Below are 21590 nucleotides of genomic sequence, written 5' to 3'. Positions count from 1 at the left end.
GTTCTGTGTCTTAATGTCTGCATTTCTTCACACAACCTCATTTGATTTAGTGGCAAGACAATTTCCTTTGAAATGCTTGTTTCCTGAAATTTCAGTGCAGTTTATGTATGCATGCAATTTGAAGTTTTCTCCACAAGACAGTGATTGTCTGATGTGAAAAAGGAATATTCAACTTATTCTTTTTATTTGGGTCATTGACACAGTATGTAAGCATTGGTATAGTTGATGGCTGGAACGCACAATGAACAAGGATACAAGGAAATAAAAATCATTGAATGCATGCACAAGCAGCAATTGAACATCAGATACAAAGGAATTCAGATGAATTTTTGTTTCTGACTATTCATATCACAAAGATATCAGAATCACATGTAGCAATTTTAAACCAATGCCGATACGAAGAAATAGAAGTAGAAGTTTTAAATTCAAACAGAAGTGCTGGGAATTATTGGAATTTTGGGACAGTGAAATTGCAAGTAAATAAAGTTGTCAAATTTACAAAAGTTTTACGTCAAAAGAGTTATTTTGAAAGACTACCTTCACATGAGTCCTCATATGATCAAACAAGCCTGTGATTTGTCCAAAAAACAATGCCACTTTGGCTCAGAGCATGTCGAGGTGTTGGGAATTACTGAATTTGAGGATAACATCATCTGTACAGGTGAACTTTTAGATCTGGCTGAAATTGCCATCAGGGAATACAATTCTTTTCAAAGTATAAACGAGAAAGTACAACCTGCAGATTGTCAGGTTCGACTGGTTACAAACGTTTAACAAACTACAAGACCTAAAACAAAATTCAGCATACCCGATTGGCAACATACCTTACAGGATTCGAAAGGAATATTCTTTTTTTTTCTGAGATATATTACAAAAACCTTCCAACTGTACTATCAATAAAGATATATTTCATTCTGAATTAGAAAAGGACAGTGTTACAGCTGTCTTTAAGAAGCTATATTCATTGCAAAAAGGAAACTATCGACTAATAACTGTTTTGCCTCCAATATCAGAAGTTGATGAACGTATGATGAAAGGGAAATTAGGCCTTTCCCTGATCTCCTTTTATCAAATATCTGTGCTTTTCGGGAAGGCTACAACACACAGCCGGCATTTATAAGGCTTCTTGATAAATGCAAATCATCCCTAGATAAAAGAAGGATATACTAGAGAGATTTTAATGGATCTTACTGAGGCTTGAGATTGCCTCGATCATGAACTTATGATAGCAAAACTCTCTGCATACGGATTCAGCAAAGGTGCCTGTACACAGCTATTTGCATGGAAGGCAAAATAGTTCGTTAAGTAAAAAATTACCGCGTTCCACAAGGCTCAGTGCTAGGCCCTCTGCTCTTCAATATCCATATTTAACGACATTTTTATCTGATGAAGGATACCGATTTATGTAATTATGTGCAAGATGTTACTGTCTTCATGTCGATCCGCAAGCCAACTATAGTATAGACAGCTAGCCAATAAATTATCGATGATAAGGAACAACAAAAACTGTCGGAAAAAGAGGATGTGTCAAATAAGAACTACCATTTGTGACTCATCTATTCGGAATCTAGCTCAATTTGCATATCCCGCCGGTTGGCTAACTTTTCTATTGTTAACGTACTTACTCTCTAGTCCGGAATAAACGTCTCCCCGCCTATTAATTTTTCCAAAAACCCCACGCATTACATCCTTATTCCAGACCTCCTGTTTATCCTGTTTATCATTTTCGAGCGTAATGAATCTGCGATTCTTGAAGCTCGTCGTAGCGTAAAATAAAAAAATGAAAACAGACCGTTTTCTTATAAGGCAATTGTAAATGTTCCTTCTGTTTCAAATTTAAAGGCAGTATACACCCCGCTAATCCTTTTCGTGTTCAAAATTTGTGGATTTGCAAAAAATGTTTCACAGTGACTTTGTTATAGAGGTGGGACATCTTTAAGTTTCAGATAAATATTTTAATTATACACAAAAGGAGGCAAGACTAGAGTGAAGACTGTAAAGGGTGTAATACGAAAATCGCTGTAGTCTTTCCACGCTAAACTTTACTTTTCAGCTAATGCAATAAAACAATCATCGGTTCTCCGCGAACGTAAATTATCGATGAGGCACAGCACAGTCTCTCAAGTACTGTCTGTCCAAAACGTACAGCGACGAGGCCCAGCGCTGTCTTTTACAAGTACTGCCTGTCCTAAATATATCTAAATAACAACAAAATATCGACAAGCTACAAGAGCTTTCTCAAGCCTCTTGAGCAGAGCAGTTAGCATCCATGAAACGTTATAGCCTTAATTCGTACCAGTGCGTTTTCACAAATCTTGACGTCTCACATACCTCTGTATATCTACGTGCATCTGCTCTTACCTCTATGTATCTACTAAATCTAACTTTCCAACTTACATACATACGTTTTTCTATATCCTGTTGTTTCCAATGCGGCTACTTATGGTAATGACATACCGTATTCCCCCTAAAGAAAGCCGCGGCGTTTCTCAAAAATCCAACTTTTGGATGCGGCGTTCAATAGGGGACGGCGTTTATCAGAGGGCGGCGTTTAATACTAAAAGAAAAGTTTGATGAAAAAATTAAAAAAAGTTGGACAATGTTTTCTTTCCCAAAAACACGTAATATAGATTTTGTGAAAATTTTTTAAAGTTCACAAAAAACGTGTTTATGTTATGGAAATGTCAATATCCCTGTCTCCGTCAGAGTCTCAATGACATAACAACTTTCATGGTTTTCGAATAGTAGGCGAAATATATCAAAGTCGTAACAAATCCCATTTTCTACATTCCTGGAGAACAAGATGAATCCCTACTTTTTGGCTTCTTGGAAAAGCATCGCCTCAAAGGACATCTGCCTTTAAATGGAAACATTTGTTTAATCAATTTGTTCATCTTTTGGCTGAAGTTGCAGACAGTTTTGACGAAGCATCTCAAAAATTGGACGAATCTTAAACAGCCGATCTCTGTTTTGATCCCCTCTACGTGGTGCAATTGAATTTTCGAAAAAAGGGGCGAGTTCATCAAGGATTCAATTCTATTGCCATTTATGTCAGCTTCCAATTTTTTAGATTGTTATACCGTTGTACCAAGTGTAGTTAATCGCTTACAGTATGTTTTCTCAAATCTTGTTTAACGTAAATCTCTATGTTGATATCCTCGTCATCTTTGAAAAAAGCCGCAGTGCTCCCGCAGGTTTTTACCAAAAACTTAGCTATCGGCTTGTATTCTGCATTAAACCTCCCCCTCCACTATAGTACGCTACAAGATTAAATTCTATGGCCGCTCTTACGTGGCTTCCTCGAGCGTACGCCCACCCTTAAAAGCCCCCTGTGGTAAGCGCTTATCCTTATTTTGCAGAGTCCAGAGTGGTTATTGGGATTTCGTTGTTTTTTAATGTAGATTAATGTAGAACAGTGTATAAATGTATTAATCTATCCGTTATTTTATTTTTATAAACATATGTGAGCATATGAAATCATCCATTATATGGAAATTAAAAGAACAGGGGCCACACAAACAAGTCATGGTGTATTTTATCAAATTTCTTCATTTATTTTAACAATTCTTATCGTGCCAGCTCTTATCTCTTTGTGTCAAATTTCATCCAGTTATTAGATGAGAATAGTCTAGACTCAGGAAAAGGATTCAAATGAAAAGCAGATTACTTTTCAAACTACAAACACGCATTTTAAGATTGTGCTTCATTCCCTTTGTTGCCGAAATACAAATTTACTTTTTGGCTTTTTGGCGAAACTTGCACAATGAAATGCACGTTGATGGGTTATTTTGATAGCAAGAGGGTAAACTGCCCCCAATTCATTTGGCATTAATAGCGTTTTCCCTTGACTTCCAAGTTTTTTTGTATCAACTAATGTTCATTCTTCTATCACTCAAGGCAATGCTTAAAAAACAACTGTTTAGAAAAGGGCTTATTACACAGTTCGTAGCTTCAAAACTTGATTTATCAAAATTTACAAGAATCAAGCAGTTCTACATTGACTTTCATCTTTTTGAGAGCTGTTTGCAACAGATTAACTGTCCATGTCTGAACAAAGTTTTGTGAGAAAATGAGCAAGAGAGCTCCTTATTGGAAAAAAGGACATGAGATTTGCTCTTTTGCAGCTGGTGTTACAAGAGGCTTTTACGGAATAGGACTTGAAGAACTAGCAATTCGCTGTCCTTTTTTGCCCAAGAAATATTAACTTGGTTTGGAAATAGCAGCTAGCACACTGTCTGTTAGGAATAAGACACATATCGTGAGCCTACTATCGAAAAATACTTCTAAAATTTACGTGTCTTACGGATGCACCCGAAAGTGAACAAAACCAGACCTCCCTGAAACCTGCGGGCACAAACTGTTTTGCAAAAGGTGCCTGCAAGGTTTCTTTTCAAATGTAATGCGTAGGATGTATAATTGTGTAAAATAAGAGACAAAAAGCAATGTTTAATGACGCATCGTACACGAATGTAAAAAATTACTCGGCGAAGCCTGGCAAAAACATTATCATCGTGGACAACAACAACAAACCCACTACAACTTCGTTGCCAAGGGCTACCTCAATTGCCTCAATTTATAACAAGTGAGTTATTTTCCTTTTTTCAAAAAACTAAGTCCGCCTTCATAAATTGAAAAGCAATTGCAAAATAAACCTTAAGCATCAGAGATGTAGGAGAAGTTCAAAAGACATCTTTGCATTGGTCGATAATTCTGTCTAAATTAAAGGTACAACTGCAACAAAAATTATGAATGGTTACGAATATCCTAGATAATTGAAAAAGATGCTGAGTCCAAAATTCAAAGTAATACTTTTTTTGTTATTCATCGATACAAAGAATCATATGCCTAAGTTATTAAGTTCAAATGTTAGCGAAGCACTCCTTGGCTGATTTCCAAGACTGCAATCCCTGGAATGGTAAAAAGATAATGCGTCATCCTAATTCAAGCTCTTCGACATCATGAATGTTTGAATATAACTAGCTTTAAAAATCAAGAAAAACCTCATGGAAGCAATATCATTCTATTTTGCATTTGTTTAATATCCTCTTAGTTAAACATTAAAGTTCAAAACAAATCACCTTCCAACATAGACTGTTCGGTGACATTAGCAAAACATTATAACATAATTTATCATAATCGATAAGTCTTAGTCAGATCTTGGTAAAGCAATAAAAATGGTTAATAACTATCTTCGGGAAGAAATGCGCTTAAACTAACGATCATTCTAACGAAATATATCACAACAATCAGAACAAAATACTGTCATTTATGGTTTAGGACGATTTTGTCTGTTTAAAAGACAAGGGCGAGTTAGTTGAATACGAGATATCAACATATAAATTCAAAAAAGATCTACCGTCTTGCAAAATTTGATTTGCATCTTTATATAATTCTGCATGACTTCAGTGAGGTCACGGACTTTTTGCTTTTTGAATCGATCGTAGTCCTTCAAGGCTCTGTCCACAAAGAGGCTAAATAAAGTAGAAAAATTTCTAAAGAACACCTAAATAACTGACGTGACACCCGGGCAAAGTAAAACTAGTTGAACTTCCATATTTTTGTCGAAGCGATAAAAAGAACGGAACATGACAGACAGTAAGAAAATAGAATTACGCGCAAGGAAACGAAAGCATTTAAAACTATTCAATACATCTATCTGTAGAAAAAATAGTCTGGAAAGGAGGAGCGATTATTATACTTAATATTTTGGTTCAAGACCATTGGGTCCCTTCACTTCTGCTTAGACCTAATAATTCAAGACTAACTTCACTGCAGTTGTTAAAAAATACTTAGAAATTCAAGTGCATTTTCTCAACATTTTCTAAGAAGATAAAAAACCCCTCAAGCATCTTACTTGACCTCGGCCTGTCGCTCCCTGACAGCTTCTTCAGCTTCTTCAACTTGTTTACTCAATTCGTTTGCCTTCTCTTGTTTTGCCTCTACAGTCTCAGCTCCAAACAAAATGTTGGAAATTCCTTTCAAGGAAAATCCTGGAGGCGATGGCGGAGGGTTCTCTCCCTTGAATAAAAAAGGTTAGCAACAAGATAACTACGGCGCATCACGATAATTGAATGGCAAAAACAAAAGATTCAAAAATATAGGCTAAAAGCAAGCTTTAGGAAAAATAAGACAAAATAACTTTCTGATCCACTTCAATGAATAAAGGTATGATGAAAAGCAGATTTAACGCCAATCAAGGCTACTAGTATTGAAAAGCTAAATTTGCACTTTTCCTTGAAAAGAAGGCAGACGTAAAACGCTTCAACCACAGGATACAACTGCCAATGTTTGTAGCAGAGCTTCAAACCAACTCTATGCATGAAATGAGCCTTGTTTCTAATGACAAAACACCCGTACAAACAACCTTTAGATATAGTCAATAAGATCAATGCCCGACCTTGTAAGGATCAATGATAATAGTTTTTCCTTAGAATGCGGCAACAACCCTTTGGTTTTTATATTGTTCGGCTATACCTACATTCAAATTTCAAGATGGTTTTCCAGTGTTAAAGGATTGCCTGACAGCAGCTTTTCAAGCCGAAATCTGGCAGTCAGATTTTCCCCAAAAAATGTAGAAATTTACTAATGAACATCAAGATAATCCAATATACATAGAAATTACGGTTTCAGCTTGGATTTGCCTAAGAACCTCGTCCCTTTGGGCTACTTTGGCACTTAGCGCATCTTCAGCCTTTTCCAGCTCGCATTGTTTCTGCTGTTGTTTCTTCACGATTGCTCTGCAATTTCAATGAAATACACAGATTGATAAGGAAAATTGATGTCTATTGTGGTCCAGTTCCCTGTGAAAAATGTGAACCACAAGAGCTTCTGAAAACGAAGTCATGATTGGGGGTCGCTACATTTCTCAATAAGAAGTTCAATCAGATTTGTCAACTGGCAAAAAAGGCAAGGTTACGCTGCAATGTCTTTGCATCTCTCACGACAAAAATATGTTTATCTGCGAATCAAGCAGCTGCTAAGCTGCAGGATTGTTGACGAATATATGAAAGTATTCATTAACTAACTGGTTATTGGTTGCTGTGATTTGCTAAAATGATAACAAAATCTACCAACACCATAACATATGTAGTTGACATGTTACAAAAACAGTTGGAGCCGGCAAAAAAGAAGTCAGTTTCTAGTACACAGCCTGTTTTGGTTTCTTATTAAAAGGGAGTTTTTCGAGAAACAGCCTGAAAGGTTTCTTATAATATGGTGGAGGACTTGAGAAATATTAGCTGAAATCTTTTGGGAAAAGCCAAGAGAAAACGTGCTTTTGTTACTTGACATTCCCTCTAACTTTAACCAACAAAAGAAAATCCGGTATTTTGACCACATCAAGAGCTGCTCTCAGCTGAGCATGGATCAAAGCAAAATCAGAAATCTTGGATCGCAAAGCTTGGAGCATAATCTCAAGCAGGTCGGCCGAAGTTCAGAGATGAACATACGGTTATCATCACCAGAGCATGCATACAAGTATAGATAAATGCTTTTGCGTGAAACCTTTATAAAAAAAATTGGCATCCAATTTTAACAAGGGTTCCTAAAATATAAAATTTGTTTGAATCCATAAATTTACTATGGCTGATTTTGACAAAATGTATGTAATGGAGGGCAACACTAAATGTCAACCTGAAGTCTCTGACAAACTGGCTTCCATTTTGCGGGCTCTTGCTGTACCTCGTAGCATGGAAGAATAGGAGCAAGAAAGACAATCCAGTGGATTGAGCTTGTTACCTCAACGACTCCGTGAAAAAGAGGTACTCTTTCAGCTGGTCAAGATAAACAGTGCCTTCTTCTTCCAAAATTGATGTAGTTTGCTGGTTATATCTATTAAGAAGATAAGATTTTATCGATGAGATAACATGAGAGCTGAAATCTTAGAAACTATCTTGATCCTACAGTGATAAAAAGCATGGCCTAACACTGTGGCGATTGCAGCAGATTATTCTTGTACCGTACCCCTTATACACAAATCCCAGACAATAAAAAATCATATCAAACGACCAAAGGTATGTCTGCGGGCTTACTTGAAGGAAGGAAGAGGGAACATGCTAACGTGATTACTGTCTACAAACACTGAAAGATTGTACTTCCATGTATCTAAATAATTGTAAGCAATGAATTGTTCAACTTCATCTATTATCTACTAAACCATTCTAAAACAAAATCTTTTCTTTCAACAATAAAAAAACAATCAGATACAGCTGCAAATCACTTTAAGGCTCAGGGGTTTTACACTAAATCTTTGTCACTTAACTGTTCTTTATTTCAAGGAAAATAGATCAGCAAAAATTCAGCCGCAAGTCCAATAATATGAATTTGATGAAAGAATATTTGCTAACAATCCCACCTATACGTTCTGAATATACGTTAAGTGGTAGATTATTGTACCATTCATAAAAAAAGGAAACAATTCTGGCACAAATGTACAGACCTGTCGATGTGGTGACCACCCATTTGTAAACCATCGGCCATTTCATTCTCTATACCACTCCATTCACTAAAAGAGTCAAGGAACGACGTCTTAAGCAAACTTACCAAGAAATCTTAGTATATATTTTAGTATATAGTATATAGTATATATAATATATTATATTATATAATTCTTTAATATCAGACAGGGAAATGAAGAGTTTCGGGCACCCAACCAAAAGGTGAGTATCTACGAGTTCGCCTTAATGAAATCTTACAAGTTTGTGCTGAGAAAAATATTTTTAATTGCAATTATTTTACAGGTACTTCTATCATCATAGCTCGTTTTTCATGTTTTCGCAGTGGTCGACATGGCTTAGAAATAAAAAAATATCAAGCGTATTTTTTTATTTTTTATTTTCATTACTATTCCTTGATAAACTTTCCATTATTTTCCACCCAAACAGATATCTTAAAACATTTATTTAACTTCCTATAGCTATTTGAATTTCGGTTTGCTAAAAGAAATTGGCGGCAATGCTGCCCTTTTGTGGTGGGGGTGCAATACTTTTCGAACCGGAGTGTATATAGTAGATAGTAGATAGTAGATAGTATATAGTATATAGTATTTGGTATAGGGTATATTTCATTTTGTATATAGTATATAGAATTTGTATATAGTATATAGAATATAGTATGTAGTATAGAAACGGGGTCGCAAAAGTATAGAAACGGTAAGTCAAAATGGCAGCTCACAGTGACCACGGGCCTAAGCCGACCAATTTCAAAATCAGAATTATGAGGTGAAGGGGCTTGGAAACGATATGATATGTTGGGAAAATGCTTTCGCCATTCCTTCGACTTTCGGTTTAAAGAAAATTTGATGATTGGTTTGCTGTTTTGAGAGGGAAAATTCAGCAAAACTTTGAAGCATTCCTTAAACAAAATTCTGTAAAATATTATCTGAGTATTCATGAAAGATGACCACGAAGTGTTACTTTTTTGAAGAAACGTGAACGAGAAATGTTAAAATTTGAAGCGAACTGCTTAAAGCTTCTTTTTCACGAAAAAATTATAACTGAGAAAGTGACGTTAGCAGAACACTTTAATTTTAAAGTTTCAATACTGACACACGGTGAGTTGCTCTACATTTGATGTTAATGACTTCTTTATCTTGAATTCTGATTTGCTCATTACCTAAGCACATGACAATAAAAAAACTGAAGCAAAACGTTCAAGGTTTATTATGCTTTTGATATTAACGAAAAGAATCATCTACACCCAAAGCATCATAGCATAACAAAGCATGTTATTTAGCAAGAAAACTATTTTGATCACTAAACGAAAGCTTTAGAAATTGTTTATATGATATCACTTTTAATAGCCTAAAACCTGATTTCTCAGCCAAAATGATCTTCTCGGTAATATATTTAAAGTCGGAACAAAGGTGCACGTATTTAGTTTCAAGTATAATTAGATTATCTTATACTTATTAAGTATTGTCTGTATTTTGAGGCATTTTTCTATGAACCCTTCAAAAATATTTTCCAGAAATTTTTTTAAGCAAAGGTCCAATGTTTCCCTGACTACTCACCCACAAAACAATAAGGTAGTCTTTCAAATTTATTTTCATACAAAAGCCAATGGAATAAGGGAAAACATTTCGTGGCGAAAGCGTTCGTTACAAAAACACCTTCGTGCTGAACTTCTGTTTCAAAAACCTGTCGGCTTAGGCCCGATACTTCTGTGAGCCACCATTTTTAACACCGTTTCAATACTTTTGTGACCCCAGTGTATAGTATATAGTATATAGTATATAGTACATAGTATATAGTTTATAGTATATAGAATATAGTATAAAGTATATACAGTATATAGTGAATACAGAATATAGTATATAGTATATAGTATATAATATATAGTATATAGTATAAAGCTGATAGTATATAGTAAAGTTTAGAGTAGGGCATAGAACAATTAAGATAGAGCACCTGAGCAACTTTCCATATCCACCATGGTTCTGTGCAACAATCAACTGTCTTTCAGTCATTCTCTATAACAGAACAAAATTTTAGAAATGTAAGATTATACTGATAATGAATAACATTAAAACAGTGGTATTATAAGGGTAGTATTAAAACAGAAGATACCACCTGCTCTAGGCAATGTCTTTGCGATGCCAATATGTTCACGGCTCTAAAATACTAGACTAGCAACATCATAAATTTTAAAAGTTATTTGAACATAAAAACAGAACTTCATTAGAAGAAATAATTCTTAACTGCCAAGTTTGTACAAGTAATTCACAAAATTTAATGTTTAATTTTAGTTTCTATCACCCTCAATGATGTAGGAGAGGAAGGAGATAAAGCGAAAAGTATTTTTCTCTTGACATCTAATCAGCCTTTTAAAGTTGTCGTGTATTGATCAGTAAAATCACTTCTACCTGCTGCAGTTTGATCAGAGCGTTTATATTGGCAGAAAGGCTTTCACAGTAGCTCCTCACATCTTCAAAGCGCCTGGAAAATAATGCATGGATTATGGAAGTACATTTCCAACGTCCTGGATAACATGATGATTATAGCAATTTAAAAGGTTATAATGGTTGCCAATATCCCCGGGTCGAGAAAAATGTATGGGTATTCTAGGTTAGGCAGACTTTGAATTTCAAATATTTGCTAAAGTTTCAGCAAAAACACAGCTTTATGCGAAATTTGTATATGGGTTCTTTGCTGAAACCCTTCTCCCGCTTATATTCACTTCCTGATTGAAAAACCGGTCGATAAGCTGAATTAGTCCTTCGTTTGCTATTCAACTAAGAACGTCACGTCAAATAGGCCTAGCTTAAGGTTTAATTGATCTGCCAATACTATCGGCAGCAAAAAAAATAACCTGAACTTCCTACTCAAACATAGATCTGGTGGCTATGCTACCTTGACTGCCTACCAAATGATACAAAATAAAATTTTACCCATGTGAAGCAAAATTAATAGGTTATTTCAGTTTTGATGTAAGAATTTGTTTGCTTCAGATAATGAGGTCTAAGGTTGAACATTGGAAGAAGCCGATTTAACGAAGCGAAGAAGCAGTACAAACTGGTCTGGCTTTTTGACACTTGTGGTGGCACTGATCAGCTTCCAACGAGCAACATTTAGCTGCAAGACGACGCATTGAATATTAGAGTTAAATAATTTACAAAAGTGAAAAATCGGGTTAGTGAAAAACAACATAGAGAAAAATTCTAGCAACGTATCAATTATTATTTCAAATAGATCAACAACACGAACATTTATTACAATAATCATAATTATTACCAAGCATTGGCAAACGTACCTTGGACTGAAATCCCGTTGCAACAACTGCTTCTTTCCAGTTCATTTCCTAGTGCAGAGAAAAGTATGATACTGAGTAAAGATATTAAAGATTATTCACTTATTTAAGGAGAAGTGCCTCAGAAAGGGTTGCAGCCTCAACAAAACTGAAATATGATACAAACCACAAGTCAAGCAGTCTACAAGCTCTGGACCCTGGCCTTTGTCAAGAAGAGACGGGTTCTTCTCGTGTAGCAAAATTTAACGCACGAGGCATGATTCATACTATTGGAGCATCGAAAGAGCAAACAAGTGAAGATACAGCACTTTTATCATGGCTGATGTGAAAGGTTCAAACCTGATTCAAAAAGCCGACGAACATCTTGTCTTGTGATATGGTAGGATGTGAAGCTAAGCGCAGGAGGAAGCACTAAAAAAAGGAAAATGTAAAAAGTGTCAGTTTTAGCATTCAAAGTGGGAAGACTGTTCCAACCCCCAAGCTGCTAATACTTTTTCAACCGTAATGATTTTTCAACCGTCAAATATGATACTATAAAATTCGAACGACCAGTGAACCGTTGTAGCTAAAAATCTGAAGATCTCTAAAAACCCTCTAATATCTAACAACATTTAAAGAACTTAATCATGCTATAATTTTATAATAACAGTAATGTTTGAATATCAATCTTTCTTGAAAAATCCACTTGGACAAGAGAAAGCAGAGGGCATTCATTGGTTCTTAAACTTTCCTTCTCAAAACATCTCTCATATAAAATTCAATATATCAAATCCTTCTAAAATGAATTGTTTTCTTCAACTGGCTCCTTCTTCCAAATAACGATTCATTGTTTGTAAAAGTACATAACTTATGACTGAATTACAACAAGCGGATCCCAGTTTTCATATGCGCTATCTTTTCTGTTTCTTTGAACTCTTTCATTTCGTTAGTAAAACCCATCTTGCTATAAGCAGTGTTAATCAACAACAGAGATATCATACATAGCGAGCCATGTCTTAGGGTCTCAAGAATAGCAACTCTGGAGGTCCTTGCTTTTAGGCTGACAATACATCGCCTTAGCCGCCAGCAACTCACAAAAATCGACTCTCCTTCTACTACCATTCATTCTTTCAACCCAGTGAAGGTGGCTCCTGACTCACCTCAAGTCCTTGTCGCCTTCGTTCGATGAATTCAGGATCAAATTTATCGGTTGCAAGCTGCAGCTTCTGCATATTGATCTACGGAAAATTACATCTGTTACTTCATTAACGGGGCTTGTGAAAAACCGAAACCTTAGACGCCTGCTTTAAAAATATAATCATAATCAAATTAAAAAATTGACTCAAACCATTGGTAATTCCATAAAAAGGCATGTCTTGATCCTGGAAATATTTTATGTAAATAGTATCAAAGTCATTCAAACAGTTAATTGTAAAAATCAAGAAACAAACAAAGAAATGTAAAAGCATCTCTGGAAATACAAAAGAAAAAGCCGGTAAAAATTAAAATAAACTGAAGTAAATTCATTGTAGTCTTGTTGAAATGAAAAGCCAAACCCTTTTCTCTGGAAGTGGTGGCATCACAATCTGCAAAAAAATAATGTGCGATAATTAAAAAATTTCTGAAGAGCTTCAGGATAGCTTTAAACATTTAAAAATTTACAGTTAATCCATATTTACACTTAAAACAATGCCCTAGTTAAGCGTTACAAGATCAAAGATAAAAAAACTTGTCAGGTGATGTTCGAAAAGTGAACATATGAAGAAGAGCACTTGTTCTTGGCAAACATGTGGAGAAATGAATGCAAATTAGAAAACAGGCAAATTTAATGGGGTTTTGTGAGCACTTGGTGTTCTCTGAGCCCCCCAGAGACCTAGTGAAGAAAGTGATAGAAAGTGACAAGAGACCTAGTGAGTTCATTTTGCCTGCAGGAGATAAGATTTCCTACCTTTAGGAAAACAGGGTTTAAAATATCTAACATTAAAAAAATGACCTTGCTGTACAAGAAATAACATTTTCATTTTACAATCTGGCAGTTTGGCAGTTCCACAATTGTAAGAGCCCTTTCTGTTAATTTTCAGCTAATGCAGTTGTAGGATAAATCTTCACACAATCAGCATGATCAAAACAGTACTTAAAGAAATACTTATGATTGTCTATAATACTTTTATTCTTTGAAAACAACGTTGATATCTAGACAATCCAGTATACCGCATTTTCTTTAAAAGTGCCCCTCCCCAGAAAAATCGCCCTTCCTGCTAAAAATTTTACTCATTTAAAACGTTTGCTCATCTAGCGTCCATTGTCATAGCTCGAAGCTTTCCTGGAACAATGAAGCCAACAGCATGCTTACGTTTCCCTGTTGGACTTTCAAACAGTTAACTTTAGATGAAAAAACTAAAATTTGCTTAGAGTTTACTTGTGTTTTTATCTATTGTGCAATGCGGCTGCAAAAGGGGTGAGCATATAAAAAGTCATGTTTTTATGTGTAAGGAGCTTTATCGTAACAAAATACGAACTCAACAGAAATACATTTCATAAAACCAGTTGATAACTGACAAGGCCTGTTAATGAAAAAATTAAAGAAAAGGCCACTGCGAAAGGAAAATACATAAAAGAAAAAAGGACAAAGCAGATATTGTTTACTTACAAATGGATACACTGTCATAAGGTAATTTCTTAGAAGTTCAAATTCACTGTATCTTCTCCAAAGAGCTGATCCCGTTTCGCCACTAAAACTTGAATCAATCGGCCTGGAAAACAGAGGCATTACTTAACAATACATTGATTTGGTTGCATAATAACGAAGATAAAGAAACATATTAACTTAGAAAGTTAGACAAAACTTTGCACAGAAAGAAAAGTATATGGTTTTGCTGCTAGCTAAAATATGAGCACTGAAGGATGAATATAGTTGAAATGGTGTACGATGTAAGCATATTGCCTAAAACAAACATGAAGAGATTCGCGTCCTCGACAGATCCAAGGACCTTTATAACGCAATGCCGACGTTAGTTTTAAATCCATCTCAAACATCTCAGACCTTTAGCAAACAAAATTCATTCAAGCACGCACCCTTCTTGCAAATTTTGCATAAAAGTTTTTCCAAATTTTTCAGAAAAGTCTGCACTGAATGATGAAAATGTGACTTACAGGCAAAAATTTTTCATTTCAATTTAACTGGCAAAATGTTAACGAAAAGTATCATTGTCTTTTTAAAAGTCACAAGGTATTGATTTTGAGATTAAATGACTACATGTGTGATACTTGTCCGCATGACCCCTGTGCGACATCGTACCTCCCCCCAGTGGCGGAGCCACGGGGGGAATGGGGGGGACTAGTCCCCCCCCACTTTTTCAGAAAGTTGGTCCTTGAGATTTTTGCAAACCTGATAAGAAAACTTCAGGGGGGGGGGTATGTACGTTATCTAGATCGTCTCATGTAAATTACATTTCTTGGGAGACAACAGGTGTTTCCTCCTGAAGAAAAAATTTCAAACAGGGGGAAAGGGCGTGGTCCAAAAGGGCGTTGTCCCTGACACACCTTTTGTCTCCCCACTTATCCCAGGCTGGAGCCGCCACTGCCTCCTCCAAAAAGAGATTTGTTGAGCCGTGGTGATAATTGGTTAATGAAGGTGATGAATCAACATAAACGGCAATGATTTTTAACAAGAGTAGGACTTTAAGGTTGCAATGCCACAATATAGGAATATGGGTGTGATAAATGGAACATCAGAAGCGCTGCTTGCAGTCTTTATTGGATAGTTTTTCACTATGATTCTTACTATCAATGTACTACTGAGCTGAATCATGGTGGCACATTCCTGTCAACCAAATAATCTCAGTCAATTATCTAAAAGAATGCTTTATGGGGAGGTGTTCTCATTTCGGAAGCGGAGGCGTAATTGAAGTGTATTATATCCCATTTTCAATGGTCCGGAAGATTACAGGTAGACTGGCCAAATCCCTGTAATGCACATGAAATTGAATCGTCTTTTCTGGGAGGGAGAGCCTGGGGTTCCGTGGAGAAATTTTCCTAAGATGGATAAGATTGCATTCTAAGCATTTTTTGTGTTTTCAGGGTTGCCAAATTTGGGATTTTATCCGAGATCACATGTTGATTGGATTTTCCTTGGAAAAATTTTTGGCAGAAAGTCTGGGGAAAAATCTTGGAATTTTCAAGAGGAATGGGTTAGAAATATTTTTTTTTCAGATAATATTCTGAATGACCAAGACGTTATATCAATCATTTAAGAATAATAGCGACATATTTCATTCACATTTTTCTCATCCCCACACAAAGGTAGATTTGAAAAAAGGAATACAAAAGCCAAAAAGTCAACAATTCCTTTTTTTCTCAGTCAATATTATCTTGGATATTTTATATTGACACCTGATTACACAAAGATAAACATTTGAACTTTGCTTTGCTGATACTAAAATTATGCTAAGGACCTCGTTTCTTATTATTTTGGCAAAAAAGCAGACTCGGCTAGCATAGCGCTTGCCTCCAGTTTCAGGAAACTTACAATTGACAGAGCTCTGGGTAATATGAAATTCGTAATTGTTTGCATCTGAAGACATTTGGAGTAACCTTTAAATTGCATTTCCTGTGATATGTCATTCTGTCTGTGACATTTTTAATATTTACATATTTTTAGGGTCTTTCCCAGAATATTAGAAAATAGCTTGTGTGGCCCCTATCTTGAAAGACAGTGAAGTTAATGACTGGTCAAATTGGAGGCCTATATCTGTTCTACCAGTCATGCCAAGACTATTCGAAGGGCTTATATAAGATCAATTATAGCAATACCTTGATGAGAAGACAAAGGCAACTAGGTATGGAGATCTGGACCTTGTTATCAACGAGGAGCTCTCACGCATGGAAAGATGTCTATACAGCTTTCCCTTAATTTTGTTAAAACTGAGGCTGTGATAATTGGTTCTAAGCCAAAACTTAAGAAACTGAAGAACAATCTAAGCACACTTCATTTTTCTAAAGTATGAGGAAATCCACAGGTGAAGAAATCCAGCTGGTAAACGAGACAATGACTGATTATTGCTTTAGCTGGGAAAGCCACATTAGCACAGTTCAAAATAAAATCTCCAAAGCAATTGGCCTTTCAAAGTATGCCTGTAATTTTGTCCAAACTGACATTTTGGTTGATTTATATAGAAACATAACAGAGCCACACTTAAGCTACTGTTGTTCTGTCTGAGCCTCTTGCTGTGCTCCCAAACTATATGTGCTTGAAAAATACAGAATAAAGTCGTCAGAATAGTAACATGTAGCCTTTTTGATGCATCTGCAGTTCCTTTTGCTTCAGAAATTTGGTCAGCCCTCAAAAATTGATTGATAAAGAAACAGGCTCTACAGTTTATAAACCTCTGAACTCTTTTGCACCTCAATGTCTTGATTGGAGAACCTTTTCGTTCTAGGCTCTCTGGACAGCATCCAAGAGAACTGGCAATGACCAGATTTCATTTGCCTATCGTGGGGTCAGTCTCTTAAACATTCTTAATTTGGATACAAAATGGTTTTTTCAACTAATGCCTTCAGATCCAAACTCAAGAAAAGTTATCTTTATGTACATAAGGGGCATCACTATGTTGAAACTTTATTATTCATAAACACATCTTCTACATTTTTAATTTTTGTCTGTTTTTAATCTGTTAAGTGTGCTTGTTTTATTGTAAATTTGTGGTTTATAATTCTTATATTATGTATGAAGTTTTTTGCAGAGCCAATTGTAAAACAGTATTTGTATTGAATTTCAACCTTTGGTAAATAATTTTGAAATGAAACTGAAATGCCTTTTTGCGTTTCCAAGGTGAGGATTTCGTTATCAGGCTATGAGCATAGGCTCAGAGAAATAAGTACACTTAATAGCAAAAGATGCAATGTTCTCTGAAGTCTCTTGGTACTCCTTCTGGGGAAGACAGTGAGGTATGCATAAATATGGTAAAACAGAAAGAATGATCAGAAAGAATGAATTGTTAAACAAAAGAGCCTAGACATTTGAAACACTCCATAATACTCCAGTCTTTTAGCCCTGGATACATATGTTTCTACATTTTCCCCTAGGCCCAAAATCCATGGCTCATGATTCATGTCAAGGATGTGCAACAAGGAAGTCTCCTTAAGTCTTAGTCTATTAGACATCACTAAGATAATTGGGTAACATGACACTTCTGTTCCCGCTTAGGCCAGTCTGTGGAGTATGGCAGATTTGTGTGTCAAGTCAGTGTAGTTCTGCATACCAAAACTTGAAATTGCACACTGAATTAACTATAGCAGAAAATTTACAAAAACCTTCTTTGTGCATGAAATAACAATAAGAAAAAGGTTTCCATGAGATAAACATGCTTGAAATGACTGTGTTTGTGAGACATCTTGTCAAAAACTGTCATACTAAGCCCTTCCCGCTGACTATTTTGTAGGGGTGCAAAAGCTTGTTAAGGGTCAGCTAATTAGGTCCCTAGGAGACCAGCAGAGAGAAAGAAGACATCTTCAAACTCAAAATTTTCTGAGGGTGCATCCTCAAGGTGCAATCTCACTTCAGGGCACATCTTTGTGCCCCTTTGGTAATGTGTTATCCAGGCAAAACAACTGTACTGTTAGCAGGGGTGCAAATTAAATCATTTCTGAAGGAGTGTCAGGAAATTAACTGTTCAAGGCTTATGTTTGGAGGGCACAGCACTGATGAGGCCCACAGACATACCCCAAAGGCAGACTATGTTTGGGGTGTTCAGGGTCATGCCATCCCCTGATGATACTTCGAATTTCAAAATTTCGGTTTTGCTCCATATGGATTCCTTTTGAATTGACTTCAGAACAACTATTGTAGCAAATAACAAACACTTCAATGTGATGAGAATGAGCAACAACAAATACACCTAAATCAGAGAAGGCTGATATTTTGCCCCAGCATACAGGGCTTCATCAGAGCTTTTGGCTCTCTGATTTACGTGTATTTGTTGTTGTTCAATCTCGTTGCATTGCAGTGTTTCTAATTCGCTAGATTTTTATCAATTTTTTGCCGCAAGAATTCCATCCCTCGAGTAGCCTGCTATCATGAACTTTTCTTTGTTCACACAAAACAGCTATTGTTGATATTTCCTTGCTGAATCAAAGTAACAGGTCAGTCTTTCATTTTTAGATTCCATGCTACGTATTTACATTTCTTTTCTGCCCTTTACCTGGTTTTACTCATTGGTTCCTTTCAAGAAATAGTAAAAAATCAGGTTTCTTAACACGCAACCCTGTAACATGCTCAGTTTCAAGTTGCCTAGCAGTTACAAGACATATCGTGTTATCTTAGACTTAGATCTTAGGCTTCTTCGGTAGAAAGATGATGCCCTTAAACTCTGGCAGTCATTTGGCGAAAGCAGGAGAAGCAACAACCCTTAGTAAGTGATTTAATGCAGCTTATAGAGGACATTGAAACGGCAACAAGTGCACAAACTTGCGAACTGCAGCACTCCATCTGTTTTGCAATCTTTAACACGTCGAGATAAAAACAAGGTTTACGAAACTAAGCAAGTCTCACCTTGTTTCGACAAGGTACACAGTATACGGCTCTTTCATTATTTCAGTCTTTCTTCTCTCAGACTCGACAACAGCTACTTCCATAGCATTGAGAAGAGCACCGTCGGGAAAGTACAACTTTTTCGCATTCCTTCTTGTAGCCATCTTGAAATGTAGCTAAGAATTTGGCTTCAACAAGAATTGGCATCGTCTAATACCTTTCAGTAGGTTGTTGTTGTTGTTTGACATATACAATATATCTATTACGTTTCGAATATTACTACATATGCAAAATTAAACCAATAAGTCGTCGGATGAAGTGCTGCTGCTGTGTATTTTTTTCAGTTGGTAATGTTAGGAAATAAGTTTATCTTATTCTAGTCTTCAAAGAAGACCTGATTGTAAGAATCCGGGAAAGAAGAGGAGCGTAAAGCGTTCCCGGGGTCGTTTACAACCCGGGGTAGGAAAGATGTTTTGTAGTAGGGTAGAATTTGTGTGCATGGGTACGTTTGCAATTTTCCGTTCCCGTCTGAACTGTTCATTTCCCGTTTGTTCAAAAATTTTGAGCACCACTGGAACAGTTCGCAATCATTCCCTTTCGAGCCAGGTCTTAATCTGCTTCTGCCATCAGTTTTAACAATTTTTATTTACTATATTTGTATGTGCTCCCAAGAAGAAAAGTAAATCACGGCATGTTTACTTTTGTGGCACAATCCGAACTGGAAAAATATGGTTTCTTTAGAGATTTTTGACTATAAACTTCTAAGTCATGAACATATAACTGGCCTTCCAACTTATCATGAGATGAATGCTTAGTTATTATGCCTAGTAATATCGTATTCCTTCCGCACTGCCATTTTTTCAAACAAAATCAAACACATAACAAAGTCATTTGCTTAGCTACGGAAAAATTGGTTATCCGCGATAATTTGAATTGCGTTTATCAAGTTCACTATCTCCCCCTCTTCCCCGCTTTTTAGAAACATGGCTTTTAAACAAGCGCGGCGTGTTCATAGTTTGGGCACAGAATAGAGGGTTGGGTTCCCTGCGTTGAACTGGAAGTCGCCAAGTGTACGTGCGCGTAAATAACATGAACGAATAATCTCGTAAATAATATGAATCAATTTCTCTCTTACAACTTGAATAAATACAATGCAGTTCTTTATCAACTTTGACCCAAGCGCGGGCCACATAGGCAACATCACGGGCCACGCGTTGGACGAGCCTGGTCTAGATGAGGCCAATAATGACGCAATAGACACACCCACAGCACGTCAGATGAAGAAGAGAAAGAAGGAAGCAAACGCTAACTGGAGGAGCTTATCAGTCCCACTCTTTTGATATTACCACCTTTTCTGTCCTGGCACCCTCACTTGCATGGCATTTTCTACAGACGCCAATGATTTCGAGATTTCTTGTTGGTACTAAATGCTTGATTTCTTGCTGCACAATCTGTTCGCAAAAATAAACGAATTTTCAGTACGATTAGGAGAATTGCTTTAGTAAAAATTGCTTAGAACAATGCATTTTTCACCGAGTTAGAATCATCAAAACTCGAAAATATTCCTTTCCTTCAGCGGCAAACCGTGCCGCTTCGGGTAGTTTCTCTATCAAGGGCTTGTCCCGATGTCAGATAAGATCTTTGGGGTTGGAGGGTCCGTTAGTCCGTTATTATTTTATTGGCTTGTCAAATATTCTATCAAAGGGTCAAAACTGTGAAAAATTCAAAGTGTGCTAAATGTCCAAACTTTCTATTTACTGTATGTTAATGCTTGTCAGGGCCTACGCAACGAATTTGAAATTGGGGGGCCAAGGCTAGCAAAAATAGAGGGCCAAGGCTAGCAAAAATAGAGGGCCAAAGCCTTTTCCCCTTTTATTGCAGTTTTAAAACTTCTTGCTTCACAGAAAAGTGCGAGGGACCATGGCCAGGCCCTGGCCAGATCTCAGTCGGCAAATCAAGTAAAAAATTACATTCAGTCGGCAAAATGAGGAACAGCCTGAAGTCGGCAAAGAGCAGCTTTCCTAAGTTACGTCACAATACAAAGGTCGTTGATGTTAATGTTGCTAAGCAGTTTGTGAGAAAAGAACATACAAAACAACAAGGACCACTCGTCATGAAACCGAGAAAATATAGTGTAATACGAAACCCAGATGATCACACTGGGCGATGCTACACAACTGTGGACTGTGTGGTTCTGTAGCTTCTACTGATATGTTAACATTGTGCTACGCCCATCTTGATATCGTTCTGAATATAGGTTGCAACGGACATTGAATATTTCGAAAAAATAAGTGTATAAGAATATCGAATTCATATATACATTCAATATTCTAATTGC

General features: G+C 36.4%; 1 protein-coding gene across 2 annotated transcripts; it reads right to left on the bottom strand.

Annotated features, from left to right (window-relative positions):
* Positions 1-4441: 4441 nt before the first annotated feature.
* Positions 4442-19478, bottom strand: LOC135681998 (sorting nexin-4). Of its 2 annotated transcripts, none has more exons than XM_065196695.2 (15): positions 19274-19478; positions 14375-14477; positions 13281-13310; positions 12885-12950; positions 12085-12156; positions 11749-11796; positions 11512-11570; positions 10862-10934; positions 10407-10468; positions 8438-8503; positions 7738-7830; positions 6623-6737; positions 5855-6018; positions 5357-5471; positions 4442-4907 (listed from the first exon to the last, which is right to left on the bottom strand). In XM_065196695.2, the coding sequence occupies exons 1-15, from the start codon at positions 19414-19416 to the stop codon at positions 4860-4862; spliced, it is 1257 nt and encodes a 418-aa protein (XP_065052767.1). In that variant the 5' UTR covers positions 19417-19478; the 3' UTR covers positions 4442-4859. The 2 variants fall into 2 exon arrangements, with proteins under 2 accessions (XP_065052767.1, XP_065052766.1); XM_065196694.2 differs by having other exon boundaries at positions 12885-12962; positions 19274-19477.
* Between the last annotated feature and the right edge of the window lie 2112 nt (positions 19479-21590).

The sequence above is a fragment of the Rhopilema esculentum genome, chromosome 16 (assembly GCF_057945365.1).
Source record: "Rhopilema esculentum isolate cy_ngs chromosome 16, ASM5794536v1, whole genome shotgun sequence".
NCBI lineage: Eukaryota > Metazoa > Cnidaria > Scyphozoa > Rhizostomeae > Rhizostomatidae > Rhopilema > Rhopilema esculentum.
The sequence above is the reverse complement of the archived record's forward strand: the minus strand, read 5'-3'. Positions and strand labels throughout refer to the sequence as shown.

Coding starts and splice junctions, on each gene's coding strand:
- LOC135681998 (XM_065196694.2), bottom strand. CDS start 19,416: ATGGCTACAAGAAGGAATGCGAAAAAGTTGTACTTTCCCGACGGTGCT. Junction 13,311..14,374: donor TTATGACAGTGTATCCATTT/GTAAGTAAACAA, acceptor ATTTTTTTGCAG/ATTGTGATGCCACCACTTCC. Junction 4,908..5,356: donor AAATCAAATTTTGCAAGACG/GTAGATCTTTTT, acceptor TTACCATTCCAG/GGATTGCAGTCTTGGAAATC.